The sequence below is a fragment of the Bubalus kerabau genome, chromosome 2 (genome assembly GCF_029407905.1).
Source record: "Bubalus kerabau isolate K-KA32 ecotype Philippines breed swamp buffalo chromosome 2, PCC_UOA_SB_1v2, whole genome shotgun sequence".
NCBI lineage: Eukaryota > Metazoa > Chordata > Mammalia > Artiodactyla > Bovidae > Bubalus > Bubalus kerabau.
In genome coordinates this window covers 125,039,999-125,055,465 of record NC_073625.1, presented here as the reverse complement: position 1 = coordinate 125,055,465, position 15,467 = coordinate 125,039,999, and the positions used below count along the sequence as shown (strand labels likewise).

The 15,467-nt window shown below is 39.1% G+C and overlaps 1 protein-coding gene across 19 annotated transcripts in view; it reads left to right on the top strand.

The window, feature by feature from the left end:
• Positions 1-15,467, top strand: part of LPP (LIM domain containing preferred translocation partner in lipoma) — a 757,468-nt gene that overhangs the window by 547,680 nt on the left and 194,321 nt on the right. For all 19 annotated transcript variants that reach the window (XM_055568750.1, XM_055568742.1, XM_055568745.1 and 16 more), the window contains one exon: positions 10,891-11,017. In XM_055568750.1, coding sequence (XP_055424725.1) covers positions 10,891-11,017 — 127 coding nt within the window. The remainder of the gene's footprint in view (positions 1-10,890; positions 11,018-15,467) is intronic.

Sequence of the window (15,467 nt, the reverse complement as noted above, 5' to 3'; positions counted from 1 at the left end):
TAAAAGCAAATTGTCCCCACTTCACGTTCTTTTTCTTCTGGTTCTGTATCTGAAAATGCTAAAGATAAGACTGAAATCTCATGTCTTGCATAGTAGTTCATTTTTTAGGGCCCATTCATTTTTTACTATATTCTATTTATTTAATTTTAAAATATTAAAGAAAAATACTGACTCAGTAATCCATCATCCTAACATAAGCTGTTAAAAGTTTCATATTTGTTTCTTTCCATTATCTCTTTTTTCTTTATACTTACAGAGACAAACACACTGGCACTCTTACATATATGTTTGTATACATTTATTATTATCAGCATACATGTTCAGTGTCTTCATTCATGTCCAATTCTTTGCAATCCTATGGACGGTAGCCCACCAGTCTCCTCTGTGCATAGGCTTCTCCAGGTAGGAATATAGGAGTGGGTTGCCATGCCCTCCTCCAGAGGATCTTCCCAACCCAGGGATCAAATCTGTCTCCTGCATTACAGGTGGATTCTTTACTGTTAAGCCACAAGGGAAGATTACTGTTTTAATGTCAGTCTTTTTTTTAACATGATAATGACTAGAATTGTGAAACAATCTAAATATGTAACAAGAAGAAATTGATAAGGCCCTAGTGAATTAGAACCCTGGTCAAGGCCGGAGCCCTGGTAAGAAAAACACTAAGATGTCTGGTTGAGGATGGCTTTTCTGTGTGGCTGTGCATGGAAAGCAGTGCGTTGTCATAACTCTTTCCTTCCTGATGTTGCAGCAACTAGCCCTTTGCACTGTTCCAGGCAACCAAATAAAGATGAAATATCTCCACAGCCACAGTCACTGCCGGGTACTAGTGAAGCACAGCAAAGACCAAGATTTGGTTTTGTTTGAAAACACAACCTTGAATAATAGTTCATCCCGTTCATCAAACTTCTATGTGTTGAGTCTCGTTGAGGTGAAAATTACCAGTGGAAATAACGTCTTGTCATTGCCTTGCCTTTGTTATGTCAAATCCCTTCTGCATAACACACAAAAAGCCTAATTAATGGAGCAAAGAAATGCAGGTGGGTTTTAGCTCTAGTGCTGTGGAAATAGTTTCTATTAGCCTTGTACAGGAATCAATTTGCTGGGGATTTAGCACTTGCCACAGAGGCCACTGGCTTTCTCCTTTATGGAAAGCCTGCCTTCTTAAAGGATAAAAGTATGGAGAATATGGGAGTTTGGAGAGAAAGAGCAGTGAAATGAGAACTATGAAACTGGTTGGCAAGAGATCTTTGCTTTACCTTCTTCCTGACCCTGAATATCTAGGGCTTCTGCTTTTCTCTTTTCATAGCAGCCTACCAAGTGGGAGAGCATCCATGGACATGCCGTTTTTGCTTGAAGCTCATCTAGGCAGGAAAACATAAGGAGGCTACTTCCTTCTGAATAACCAAACATGAGCTCTGCTTTACTGTTTATCTTTGATGCCAAAGGCTAAGATGTCAACAGTTTAACAATTTGGAGAACCAGCATAGCATACCTTCACCAAATGTCATGTATTTCAAGGTTTATAGTTTAAAAGACTGAGGAATTACATCTCTCGCTACAATAATTAATGTGAAATTAGACTACATTAGACTGAAGTAATTTATCAACAAATAGAAGACTGAAGAGTTACTATTACTCTACAAACCTTCCACTTCCAAGAAGAAAACCATCTTAGTTAGTGGTTTGTAAGTTGTCCCTCCTGGTAATTGTAACTGTCATTTACTATTTCATAAAGCTTCTTCATATGATTTAGATATTATTATCTTCCAGTTTATGGATGAAAAAGTCTAATGGAGAAACAAATCCGTGGGGAATTGAAGTGGTGCCCTAGATGTCAGGCCCAGAAATAAGGATGCTCAAAATTGGGGCATTCTTGAAGTCACCCTGACACATGGGGACTGGGAGGGATGGGTGTGGAGGGAAGCCACTTTCAGGTCAGGCTACATCACCATAATGCCCTGGTTTGCAAACACAATGGGCCCTTAGTGGACACTTAGCACTTTCCCCAGGATTCAGTGACATCCAGTAACTCCACCATGCTATCATTCAGGCTTATCAGTCCTTGCCTATGTCTCCAAATTTGGCCTAAGAAGAGTGATTTAGGGCCATCAATACATGGCATGAGAAAAGGAGCATGAAAGAGAGATTATAAGAAAACCAAGTTTTTGAAAGTTGAGAACTAACTGGCATAGATTTCCAAGCTAGAATCAAAAGTTTAAAGTCAAGTTTTCTAGTGGTCTTCTTTGTGCCTTTAACCATTCATTCTCCAAGAAAATGGGCCTTAGGAATAGAAGAGCTAAGTGCATGCCTTTCTGCTCCCATGAAGCTGTAAGGAATGTTTCACTTGTGAGTTTCTAATTGTTAATGGGTAGTTCTTCTCCTGCCCCTTCCTTCTCTGTGACCCATCCATTGCTTTAAATGTGAAGCAGGGTGAGTATTCAGCCCATCTTCTGCCCTTGGCCTGAAGAGGTGCTCCATTGACTAAGCAGTGAGATGTTGAGCATAGAGTGTGATAATTCAGTGAGAGTCAGAAAGTAGAAGCAGCCTCAGGAAATTACAAACTGCAAACCTGACATAGTTAAATAGGGGGAGAAAAAAGAGCAAAAATATCAGAAATATATTTTTTCTGGCAGGCTTTCAGCTCCAAAACGGGGCTAATTCTACCTTTTGAAAGAAGATAATTTCGATGTTTCTTTTTTCAAGAACACATAATTGAAGTTATTTTTCCTCTGAGAGAAGGAACCTCTTGTACATCATTGTAAATGGACAAGAAAAATGAACAGCTCTGGTACCCAGAGTGATAGAGTATTCATTATCATGTAATCTCTCTGAATATCTTGGCTGCCTTTTCCTGGTGTTGTATCTGCCTGGGCGGTGCTTTTCTGGTAAGGTTAAGATTTTCACTAAGTTTAAGTTACCCAACACTCTGTAACTAGGAAATCAACATCAGGGAAGGACTCATGGAAGAAAAATGGCCCATGCTGAGGTCAATATCAGAGTAACTCAGAGTCTAATATGATGACTGATTTAAGTAGCCATTTTGTAACATGGATCCTTAGCACATGTTTTGAAATAATTAAACAGGTGATAACAAAGATTGAAGGAGGCAGGTGTTCTCCTAGAGCTCTCTGTTGTTTGCACCTTAGCGTATGCAGTTTACCATGCTTCCTTTTCTCTTTAGGAGGGACAGAATTCTGCTTTCTCTACCCAAGAAGGAGTGGTGGTAGGAAAGGGTGGTTAACCTTTGTATGTTCTTGATTTCGTGCCCCATGTGTAGTGAAAGTTCTGTAGGCTGCAGAAACCCTGTGACCTGCCAGCTGCTTAGTCAGATTCAGAGTGCTGAATGAAGTTCTAGATTGTTTCAGGAGATGCTGATAAGTAGTTTAAGTCCTCCTGTAAGTGGAAATCTCTGTAATAATGAGGTTTCCACTTACTCAGTGTGTGTCTGTTTTTAATAAACTACAAAGTATCCGTAAATATGAATATCTGTGATTTCACTATAAGTATCTGTAATGATATGTGCCTTTCATATTATAGGCACAAAAGTGTGATAGACTCAAAGGAATCTTTGAAAACACCATTTTACACATAAAGATACTGAGGTTCAGGGAATAGAAATGATTTGATCAAAATGACTGGACAAGTTAAAGGTGGAACTAAGATTAGAGAGATTAAATAGGTCTTTTGTACTTAATAGGTTTTGATGTAAGAAAGTATAAAACATTTCAAATACAATGAAGTGCTATACAAATATGACAGATACTCTCATTTGTGTTATTCTTTATCTGGCAGAGGTTTTTTTTTGCTCACCAAGCAGATTCTGTCCATGTGCATTTTGTTTGCAGAAACTGTCCTTATTTTTTCACAGTGTCATCCATAACCTTTACCAGGGGCCTAGATCCAAATTTGGCTACCATATTCATATTAAGCTTTCCCTGGAATGATAAGTAGCTGGGCTCCTAGCAAGACAAGAACCATGGCAGAGAAGAGCCTGATGTAGATATTTGGACATTTTCTGTTTCCTGTCACGTTCGTGTCAGGGGAAAAAAAAATTTTTTTAATATCTAAGGAAAAAATTTTCATTGTAGACAAATGGAAAATATAAATAAAAAGACTATAAACCACTGGCCCATCACTTTTTAACCATTAACTTCTGAGTGTATATCTTTCCAGTCTCCCTTCTATAAGTTGGAGGCAGGCAAGCCTAGGCAGTGGATGATTCTCCTCCAGGAGTGAGCTCCCCTCCTTCCTATCTTTCATATGGTCATATCTAACTTCAAGGAAGAATGGAAAATAGTCTAGCTATGAGCTCAGAAGGAAGGGGAAACACATTTTGGTGAGAAGTTAGCAAATGTACTTAGTAAATACCAGTTCTTTTAAGGCATATTAACCATTAAATTGCTCAGAAATCGCATGGTGTCTGGTTGCAATTTTTAAGGAATCATTCTTTTTGGTGTTTGAGGTGTTCACCAAAGACATACTTCAGAAGCATGACTTTAGTAAAGTCAACCCACCATTTTCAGTTCAATTCAGGTCATGTCTGACTCTTCGTGACTCCATGGACTACAGCACGCCAGACTTCCCTGCACATCACCAACTCCGGAGCCTACTCAAACTCACATCTATCGCACCAGTGTTGCCATCCAACCATCTCATCCTCTGTCGTCCCCTTCTCCTCCCGCCTTCAATCTTTGCCAGCATCAGGGTCTTTTCCAATAAGTTGGTTCTTCGCATCAGGTGGCCAAAGTATTGGAGTTTCAGCTTCAGGATCCGTCTTTGCAATGAATATTCAGGGTTGATTTCCTTTAGAATTGACTGGTTTGACCTCCTTGCAGTTCAAGAGACTCTCAAGAGTCTTCTCCAACACCACAGTTCAAAAGCTTCAATCCTTCGGTGCTCAGCTTTTTTTATAGTCCAACTCTCACATCCATATATGACTACTGGAAAAACAATAACTTTGACTAGACAGACCTTTGTTGGTAAAGTAATGTCTCTGCTTTTTAATAAGCTGTCTAGGTTGGTCATAACTTTTCTTCCAAGGAGCAAGCAAGCATCTTTTAATTTCATGACTGCAATCACCATCTGCAGAGATTTTGGAGCCCCCAAAAATAGTCTTTCACGGTTTCCATCGTTTCCCTATCTGTTTGCCATGAAGTGATGGGACCGGATGCCATGATCTTCGTTTTCTGAATGTTGAGTTTTAAGCCAACTTTTTCACTCTTCTTTCACTTTCATCAGGAGTCTCTTTAGTTCTTCTTCGCTTTCTGCCATAAGGGGGGTGTCATTTGCGTATCTGAGGTTATTGATATTTCTCCTGGAAATCTTAGTTCCAGCTTATGCTTCATCCAGCCCAGAGTTTCACATGATGTACTCTGCATATAAGTTAAATAAGCAGGGTGACAATATACAGCCTTGATATACTCCTTTCCCGATTTGGAACCAGTCTGTTGTTCCATGTCCAGTTCTAACTGTTGCTTCTTGACCTGCATACTGGAGGAACAGGATGGGGAGACCACTTTCTCCCCCACAAACTCATCAAAAGATCATTTGAGTGCTGAGAGCAACTTCCACAAAACAACTTCTGAAAGCTGGCAGAGGATACCAGGCACCCAGAAAGGCAGCCCATTCTCTTTGAAAGGAGGTAGGAAAAAATATAAAAGACCAAAAAAAGAGAGACCATTTTAAATCTCCTCAGTTCAGTTCAGTAGAGAGATCATTTTAAATTTCCTCAGTTCAGTTCAGTTGCTCTATTGTGTCCAACTCTTTGTCACCCCATGGACTGCAGCACGCCAGGCTTCCCTGTTCATCACCAACTCCCAGAGCATCCCAAACTCATGTCCATCGAGTCGGTGATGCCATCCAACCATCTCCTAATGGTTGTCTGTTGCCTGAAACAGTCTTGAGTTTGACCACAGTCCATTTCTCTAGCCTCATCCTACCTCTGTTCTTCCTCTGGTTCTTAACTTTTTTGCTAATGTTCATGGTATTTTGTGCATATTATTCTTGCAATATCTTTACTTTTTTCCTCTTTTCTTCCTTTTCTTTTTTTCTTTCTCTCTCTTTTCTTCCTTTCTTTCTTTCTTTCTTTCCCCCCTCCCTCTCTCCTTTGTCTTCCTTTTTTTTCACCTGGTGAAATCCAGTTTATCCTTTAATCTCAAACTAATTAGTCACCTCCTTTCTGGCAGTGTTCTGCTATCTCAGAACACTGAATTCATACCTGTTTTTTTGTACTTACACTTTACTGTAATTGCCTATTTTCTTGTCTCTTTCTTCCTAAACTGAGTTGTCAGAGGCATGCATGAATCCTGAATAATTTGACTTTATAATGATAGTGCTTAGCACTTGGCATTTCCTTAGGAAAAGTATGTTAAGAGAATTTTGAAAGAGTTCTCTGAAGTTTACTTCTCAATAACTCATCTGTGGATCATGTAATTTTTTTTTTCACCTTTACTAGGAGGTCCAGGCATTTCAAAGAACACACATGCTAGTGATTAATATTGAGACTTACAAGAATGTCTCTTCCCTAGAAAAGGTTAAAGACTGTGTTTATACTTGTTTTGCAGTTCTTTTGTTTCACTATTTAGCAGTAAGCCTCCACTCTGAAAGACATGTTTGCTTATTAAATAATACAATCAGTAGATTAAAATCCAAATGACTATAGAATAATAGAGCTAGAAGTGCTTGGGGACAACAATGTCGAAGCCCAGAGAGGTTTTGAAGTGGAGCCGAAACACACCTGGTCTCAGTCAGGGCTCTGCTATCTTTCAGAGCTGGTACTTCACACAAAGTTGCTCAGTTACCTTCTCTGAGCCTCAGTTTCCTCATCCATAAAAAGGGATCCTATATCACACAAGCCTATTGTATAAACATTTGAGAGTACATATATGTGGAAGCAGGCACTTTGAGAAAGGTCATATAGATACAAGGAATTATTATGTCACAATGAGTATACTGCTGATACTATTCACATTTCTACTTTTGAAGACATAAAAAACAAAAAATGCATCACACATCTTGCCAGCCCTCTCTCACCCCTACTTAAAAATTTTCAATTGTGGTCTATTGCCCAGACACAATTTTAGAAACTGCTTATTAAAAAAAAATGAATCAGACAGTTATTAATTTTTCCTAGGATGTGTTAAGTTCTAAGCAAGACAGAAATTGAAAGGGGTCTCTTCATCCCAATGAGAAAAGTACTATAAACTACTACTTTGAGACTTGAACCTTGAAGAAAGTCCTGAGCTGTATTTTTCTGAGTATGAGAGACAACTGGGAAGAAACTGAGGTTTTACCAGTATGTTTCCACAGATTTTGAGCATTACCCACTGGAGACAGCACATGTGGAGAGCTCTATAGCCAAATAAGACCCAGAAACACTGAGAGAGATGATCTCTTGGGGTCTTTAGACATAAGAAGAAAGAAAGATAGTCTTAAGTTGTGTCTAACTCTTGCGACTCCATGGACTGTAGGCTCCACTGTCCATGGGATTCTCCAGGCAAGGATACTGGAGTGGGTTGCCATTTCCTTCTCCAGGGGATCTTCCCAACCCATGAATCAAACCCAGGTCTCCTGCATTGCAGGCAGATTCTTTACCAACTGAGCTATGTGGGAAAATACTTTATTCAAAAGAAATACTAAGATTCCAGGAGAGCCATTATATGAAATTAGAATCTAAAAGAAAAGAACCTTTCCAAATGTGTTACTTCAGAAACAGTATCAAAAACAAATAGGAAGGAGTATTTGTAGAATAAAAGAAATAGTAGACACATTTTTTGCCCTCAAAATCATTGAAACACTGACATGGTAAATACTTTGAAATTAGACCTCTGCTTGAAATGTATGTTCTTAAAGGTAGAATCTGAACTGCTGGCTTAGATTTACAGAGGACAAACTTGGCTTTCTTTCTTTGTTTATATGAAAAGGAAAGCAAGGAGATATTAGGGCCAAACAATTGTGTCCATTCTCTGAGGGTTGGGCTGGAAACAGGAGTTATGAGATTTTCTTTACTAGCTGTTGATTTAAATTAAAACAGCCACCACCATTAATATTTCATGCTTTTCTAGCATTTTTCTCTATGGAAAGTAATGTTTGGTTTAAAAAAATGCAGAGTTTTAGAGCCAGGTGATACCAAATTTGGTGTGTAAGTTCTTTCTTAATTGCAGACCTGCAAAAAAAAAAAAGAATATAGATAATTTTCCTATTTCGTCTTCATTGTTGTCACTGTACGGGGATAGTCCTCTCCCTCTGAGGCAGGTTGGGGGATCCAGAGTCCCTTTGTTACCATGGCTTGAAAGTAGTAGTTAAGCTCTATTTAGCATAAAAATCAAGTTGCCTGCGTGAATCCTCAGTCACATCAGTTGTGTCCAACTCTCTGTGAACCCATGGACTATAGCCCACAAGGCTCCTCTGTCCATGGGATTTTCCCGGCAAGAACACTGGAGTGGGTTGCCATGCCCTCCACCAGGGGATCTTCCTGATCTAGGGATCGAACCCACGTCTCCTGTGTCTCCTGCATTGCAGACAGATTCTTTACCACTGAGCCACCAGGGAAGCCCAAAAATCAAGTTATCTTAATTCTCACAAAGACTGTGAGGTAGCATTCCCAAGCCCATTTTACAGAAGAAGATCTGAAGTTCAGAAAGGTTCACAGGCTCACTTTGTTAAAGCACTATCTCCAACCATAATGCCACTGCTACACCATATATTCCTTCACTGTCATTGGCCACAGTAACTTTATGTTCTTATATGAATATTTCTGTAAAATTTTCCTAAAAGTTGATAGCATATATGAGCAATTTGAAATTTAATAGTACCAGCAAATCACTCCAATATTCGTATCTGTATATATTCCCACCAATATAGTGTACTTTTTGTAAAGATTCATTTGTGTGTGTTTCTCACCCTCACTGGATTCAAGTCCTCTCAAATGCAAAGACTGTGTCTAACACATCTTTATGCTTGTGGAGGGTACACAAATAGACCCTGTAAGAATGTGTGGATAAACTAGTAAGCAAAAGAAATGTGAATGAGTCAAGAGCTTCTTTAACCTCACACTAACTCTCTAAGACAGACATTGTTTGCAGTTTAGAGGAGGCCCTGAGATTAATATTTAATGTTCTTAGGATAAGCGACTTCACTTTCACTTTTCACTTTCATGCATTGGAGAAGGCAATGGCAACCCACTCCAGTGTTCTTGCCTGGAGAATCCCAGGGACGGGGGAGCCTGGTGGGCTGCCGTCTATGGGGTCGCACAGAGTTGGACACGACTGAAGGGACTTAGCAGCAGCAGCAACATTTATACAACAGTTTAAAAAACTTGTACAAAGGTTGTTTGATACAACTGAGATGAGAGGGGACTTAGTAGCAGCAGCAGCAGCGGGATAAATGAGTAAATCTAAGATGGGCTCTTGTTCTGGCTTTACCTTAATCAGCCCTGCCCTGATCTTTTGGGGCATCAATTTCTTTACCTCACAATGAGTAGTGAGGTAATGATTCTGCAGGTTCCAGATGAAAGATAATCATAGAGTAAAAGGTCAAATAGGTACGGATCAACAATTTCACATATATTTAGTTTAGAAGGCATTTCATGCCTTAAACATAACACAAATAATTAATAGCCCTCTTGGTGGTTGAAATAAATTCTGGTAATATAATAATGAAACTTTTGCACAGGGATATGTACTTTGAGGGATTTTCACATCCAAGAACTCATTTGGTATAGTAAAGACAATGTGTGAATGAATATGCAGCTTCATATTTTGTTGAATTGATTCTTGTAAACTACTCATGAAAGGAGAAACTTGGTCAATGATTTTAAGACTGGATAAACATCAAGGAACTGCATTCCCTATCTCAGTTCTTCCCCTTAGCCACAGGGAACATCATCACTGTTATTTCTAAACTTATAACAGTCTTTCTGTTTTTAATACTTTGAAGATACTGGGGTATGCTATCAGAAATGGTCAAAGTTAGAATATAGGAAAAGGAAAATATAAGAAATTCCCTCTTATTTACATAGCGCAAGCTGTTTTGCATCTGGCAGATTCTTGGCTGATCACCTCAAGTATTCTTTCACTTGACCTTTGATTCCCTCACATTGCTTTCATCTAGGTGCATCCATCTATTGAACCCCAATCCAGTGTTTAATGCTGGTGATTTACTTTCTCATTTGATATGTTTGTTTGCAGTGCAGGAGTGGTCTAGTGGGGTGGGGGTGTGGGGGGCATTTAACATTCTTAACTGGAATACATGTTCCTTCATATTCTGGACCCCATGTATCCAATAATATTCATCTTCTTTCTTATGTCAAGCTTTACATATGGTCTCAAAATATACAACTGCCAGGAGCTCCTTAAGCCACCTGGTTTTTTCCTCACCTGAATGTAAGATACTTCAACCCGTATGTTTCCTCTCCTTCAGCTGAATAAGTCCTAATCTGTCTTGACATCTCTCCTCTGGAATTCTTCCTCTCATGCCAGAGTCCCCTTTGTGTCCCAGTTGTGCACTTTCTACAATTGCTTTATCGTTAATTATTAGGGTGCCTATATCTCTCGCTTGACTGTAAGCTGCATAAGGGAAGAGACTGAATATAGTCATCCTTTTTTTTTTTTTTACAAATATACAACTGGCACATAGAGACTGCTTGCAATTGTTGAATGAAATACAGCTCTATTCTTTGTAAACATGAATTTCTAAAGCCCGATAGATGGCTTATCTAGATAAGGCAAGTGAGTAAAGTGGTACCTCCAAGGTCAGACCTTGAATAGCTGATAAAGCCAATCAATCCTAAACCCAGGTCTTCTAATAGCCCTGTCCAGTGCAAACACTACCTGGCTGCCTTGGTTGATGTCTAGATTGTCCTTAAAAAACTTTGTGTTTTCTACCTTTCAGGGTGGACCAGCAGGGTCCATGGGACCTCCAGCTGCACCCTCCTCATTCCGCCCTGAAGATGAGCTCGAGCACCTGACCAAGAAGATGCTGTATGACATGGAAAATCCACCTGCCGATGAATACTTTGGTGAGTGGGGTCTAGAACTGACTTCTGAAGTAAAGGTTCTGTTCTCTTTTCCTTAATCAGTAATTAGGAATAGTATCAGCTCCACTGGTAGAGGCTTTGAGTCTTGATGCACTGGAGTTGGTACGCATGTGCACACACCTGAGTGTTCTGGATACTGCTTTGTGAAACTGCTGTAAATGTGATATCTGTTTAGCTTGGACTAAAATTTCAGGAGTTATGCAGAGTTTCTTGAATTCAAATTTTATTTTAAAAGTTAATATTTGACAATCTATTAGCTTCTCATCAGACAGAGATAGGGTTTTTGTGTGGGTTCAGGGAAATGGGAGACGTTCCTTTACAAGATGGGGAATTGGGTGGTATGTAAACTCCTTGCTCTTAATTTTTTCCCCCTATTTAGGAAGAGTTTATCTCTTTGTTTTTGTTTTGTTTTGTTTTGTTTCTGCTCAAAACCTGTGAATAATTATCAATGGTTAATCCATTCAGTCCATTAGTGTAATGTCAATTTATAAATTATATGCCAATTGCTGCTGCTGCTGCTGCTATGTCGCTTCAGTTGTGTCTGACTCTGTGCGACCCCATAGACGGCAGCCCACCAGGCTCCCCCGTCCCTGGGATTCTCCAGGCAAGAACACTGGCATGGGTTGCCATTGCCTTCTCCAATGCATGAAAGTGAAAAGTGAAAGTGAAGTCGCTCAGTCGTGTCCGACTCTTCGCGACTTCATGGACTGCAGCCAATCAGGCTCCTCATCCATGGGGTTTTCCAGGCAAGAGTACTGGAGTGGGGTGCCATTGCCTTCTCTGATATGCCAATTATGAGGTATTAAAAATACATAACCTGTCCTGAAGGGGGTTGGAATTATTCAGAAAAGGCAAAAACAGCACACAAATAATTGATAGTCTAGGTATACCAGGTAGAGTTATAAGAGGGACTTAGGTCAAATGTTATAAAATGTAAACGCTCTCTGCATCAAGAACATCAGGAATGCTTTTGAGAAGAATTAATGGTTCTTGAACCTGGACTTGTTAAAGCAGTGCCTTTCAGATTTTCTGTTTCCTTCCTAATCTGTTGGAGATCAATATCTCCACAGAGTATAATTAAAATTAGTTACTAAGAAAATGAAGTAAAAAGAATACAAACTGGAAGACAGAGTTTTAGCGTTGTTATTTTTAACAGGAATAAATTACTCTATTAAGCTGCTAGAAGACTTTTGCCTGGGAAATCTCATGGACGGAGGAGCCTGGTAGGCTACCATCCATGGGGTCGCTAAAAGTCGGATATGACTAAGCATCTTCACTTTCATGCATTGGAGAAGGAAATGGCAACCATTCCAGTGTTCTTGCCTGGAGAATCCCAGAGACGGAGGAGCCTCGTGGGCTGCCGTCTATGGGATCGCACAGAGTCGGACACGACTGAAGTGACTTAGCAGCAGCAGTAGCAGCAAGCTGCTATAATATTTTATAAATATTGTCTGCTTCTGAACTTGTCTCTTCACAGAGTGTCTTAGTCAACTAGGCATCCATCCACCATTCTGAGTAACCCTGCTCTAAGAACTTCTAGAGAGAAGATATTACATTTGGGGAGCGGTAGGAACAAAGGCAGAGAGGTGGAAAAATTGCCCAGGACTTTTACTTATTCAAATATTTTCTATTTTTATGTCTTCCCACTTCTTATTTGAGAATATTTAATAACAGGCAAACTGAGGGCACTGGTCCAAACCCACATCATAAATGGACTGGATTAGAATATGAAAAATTTGGCTTTTATTTGTATTCAGGAGACAGTGTATCTTAGCTAAAAGAGCATAATAGTGGGGATAAAGAGTCATTCTGATTCCTTTTCTGCCTTCCACCAGCTAAACATATTGGCCTCTTTCTCCACTGCCTCAGCCCCTTTTCCCAAATCAAAAGTGTGAAGCAAATGTTATTTAGTGTTTCTTTCATAGTAAGTTCACTCTAGAAACATCATTAATGCAGAGAAGTGTACAAAGCTAAAAGTTGATAGAGGCTAGCACAAGTGCATCTGTGTGCTCAGTCGCTTCAGTCGTGTCCAACTCTGTGGACTGTAGCCTGCCAGGCTCCTCTGCCCATGGGATTTGCCAGGCAGCAATACTGAAGTGGATTGCCATGCCCTCCTCCAAGAAATCTTCCCAACCCAGCAATTGAATTCACATCTTCTGTGTCTCCCGCATTGCAGGTGGAGTCTTTACCCACTGAGCCACCTGGGAAGCCTAGCACAAATGGATAGAGAATAGTATAAAAAGAAAAAGTCTCTAGTTATATTGAAATATACTAAAAGTATATCATGCCTTTGTCATTGATATGGGAGAAGATCTTATATTGCGACCTAAGATAATATTTGAAAAAAGCTTATTAAAAGTGAAAAATAAGGCCCTTTATTATCTGTATTAAGGTATATCAAAAACAAAAATGCTAACATGCCAAATATGTATGCTTCAATTATCATAGCAACAGAATAGATAGAAATAAACAACATTGACCATAGGTAGTGACTGTATTAATGAATATATAATAAGTACTCTGGGAAACATATTATTAAATATTACCTTTGCCTTCAAGAACTGTCCCAGCTCTACTACTTTCTATCTTAGACAATGCAAACAAATTGTTTACTCTCTACATCATTTTGTTTTGCTGTATTTATAACATGGAAATAAGGGCTGTTTTATACTGTTACTGTGAGTATTGAATTAAATATTTATAGAAAACAGTCAAGTTCTTGGCATGTAGAAATATACTTAATAATCAAAGTTATCCCATGCTTTACTTAAGAAAACAAGATATGCCCATTAAAAATCCATTAATAATGCTTGATTTAAAATTAAGTTCCAAGCAAAACTAGAACATGTGTCACCAATCGATAAATAATCATTGCCAAATGAATGTTACAAACCACGAGAGGGAATGTGGAATAATGGTTAAGTTTTATTGAGTGCTTACAATATGGCAGGACTATTATATACTATGTACTTTATAAGAATTTGTTCATTTCATCCTTACAGAAAAAGCTATAATCCTGTGAAGTAAATGGTATTATTATTTCCAGATTAGAAAACCAAGGCTCAGAAATGTTAAGTAATCTGCCCAATATCAATAGCTAATAAGTTGCAGGAGTGGATTAGAACCTAAAATCCAGGTCTATACATTTTTTTTTCTTCTAAAAGCTTTTCCCACAGCTTTATTGAAGTACACGAAGAACTTCACATAATGTATATAATTTGGTGGGTTTAGATGTATGGATACACGTGTTTTGCCATCACAGCAATTCAGGTAATAAACATATCCATCCCTTCCAAAGTTTAGTCTGGATATTTAGGAAGGGTTTTATGGAGGAGATTAGCTTTGGACAAATGGAAAATAAGAGATGGTATTCTCTTCTATGTTCGTGTTAAGTCACTTCAGTCTTGTCCGACTCTTGGTGACCCTATGAACTGTAACCTGCCAGGCTCCTCTGTCCATGGGATTCTCCAGGCAAGAATACTGGTGTGGGTTGCTGTTTCCTCCTCCAGGGGTTCTTCTTGACCCAGGGATCAAACTTGTGTCTCCTGTTTCTCCTGCACTTGGCAGGCAGGTTCTTTACCACTAGCACCACCAAGTAGATAGAATGAACTATATAGATATAGAAACTATATAGAAAATATAAATTGATCCCAGGATGATTTAAGGAAAATTAGTTTATATGGAAAACATCCACCAATGAACAGCCTATTATGTGCAGGCTACTCTGCTGGGTAGGTGTTAAATGCACATGAAGCAAGATAGACATGGATCTTACATTTAAAGAAGCTTATTGTCTAATAGAGGATATGTGCAATGTTCTGGCATTTAATTAATAAGGGAAGGCAGAAAGTGACAAGTAACTTATTCAAAGTTCAGTCAAATTCCTTTGAGAGTATAGAAGAAAGAGAGAGCAAATTATGAGGCAGGAATGGAAAGTGTTTATAGAGTAGATAAAATTTCAGTTGTTTTTTAAATTATGGCAATAGACACTTGGAAGTGCAGTGATAGTAGAGAAGTGATGTCATTTCTGATGAGCAGAATTTTAACATAAAAGGGAATAAAATCACTGGAGTGAAGCATCCATGTGGGAAGGAACAAGATATTGGGAAATAAGGTTAGAGAGGTAGGCTGGAACCAATAGCCTAAAGACTGAGTGTTTTATCTTATGTAATGAGTCCCACACGTTGAGATAAAAGGTTATGAGAACTATTTCATGAAATGCGGTTAAGACTATGGTTTCCAAAGCCAGAATGCCTTTTCTACCTCTCATGGTAGGTAAAAGCAGAAAGCAAAGGATGAGTTAACAGGACTGTGGTTTACTCTTCTATTCTTTAAACATTAAATATTTCCCACGCACATTTTTCACACCTGCCTCTATGCTGGGTGCCAGGGACAGCGAGATGCAGGATCTTTGCCCTCAGGGGACCCACAA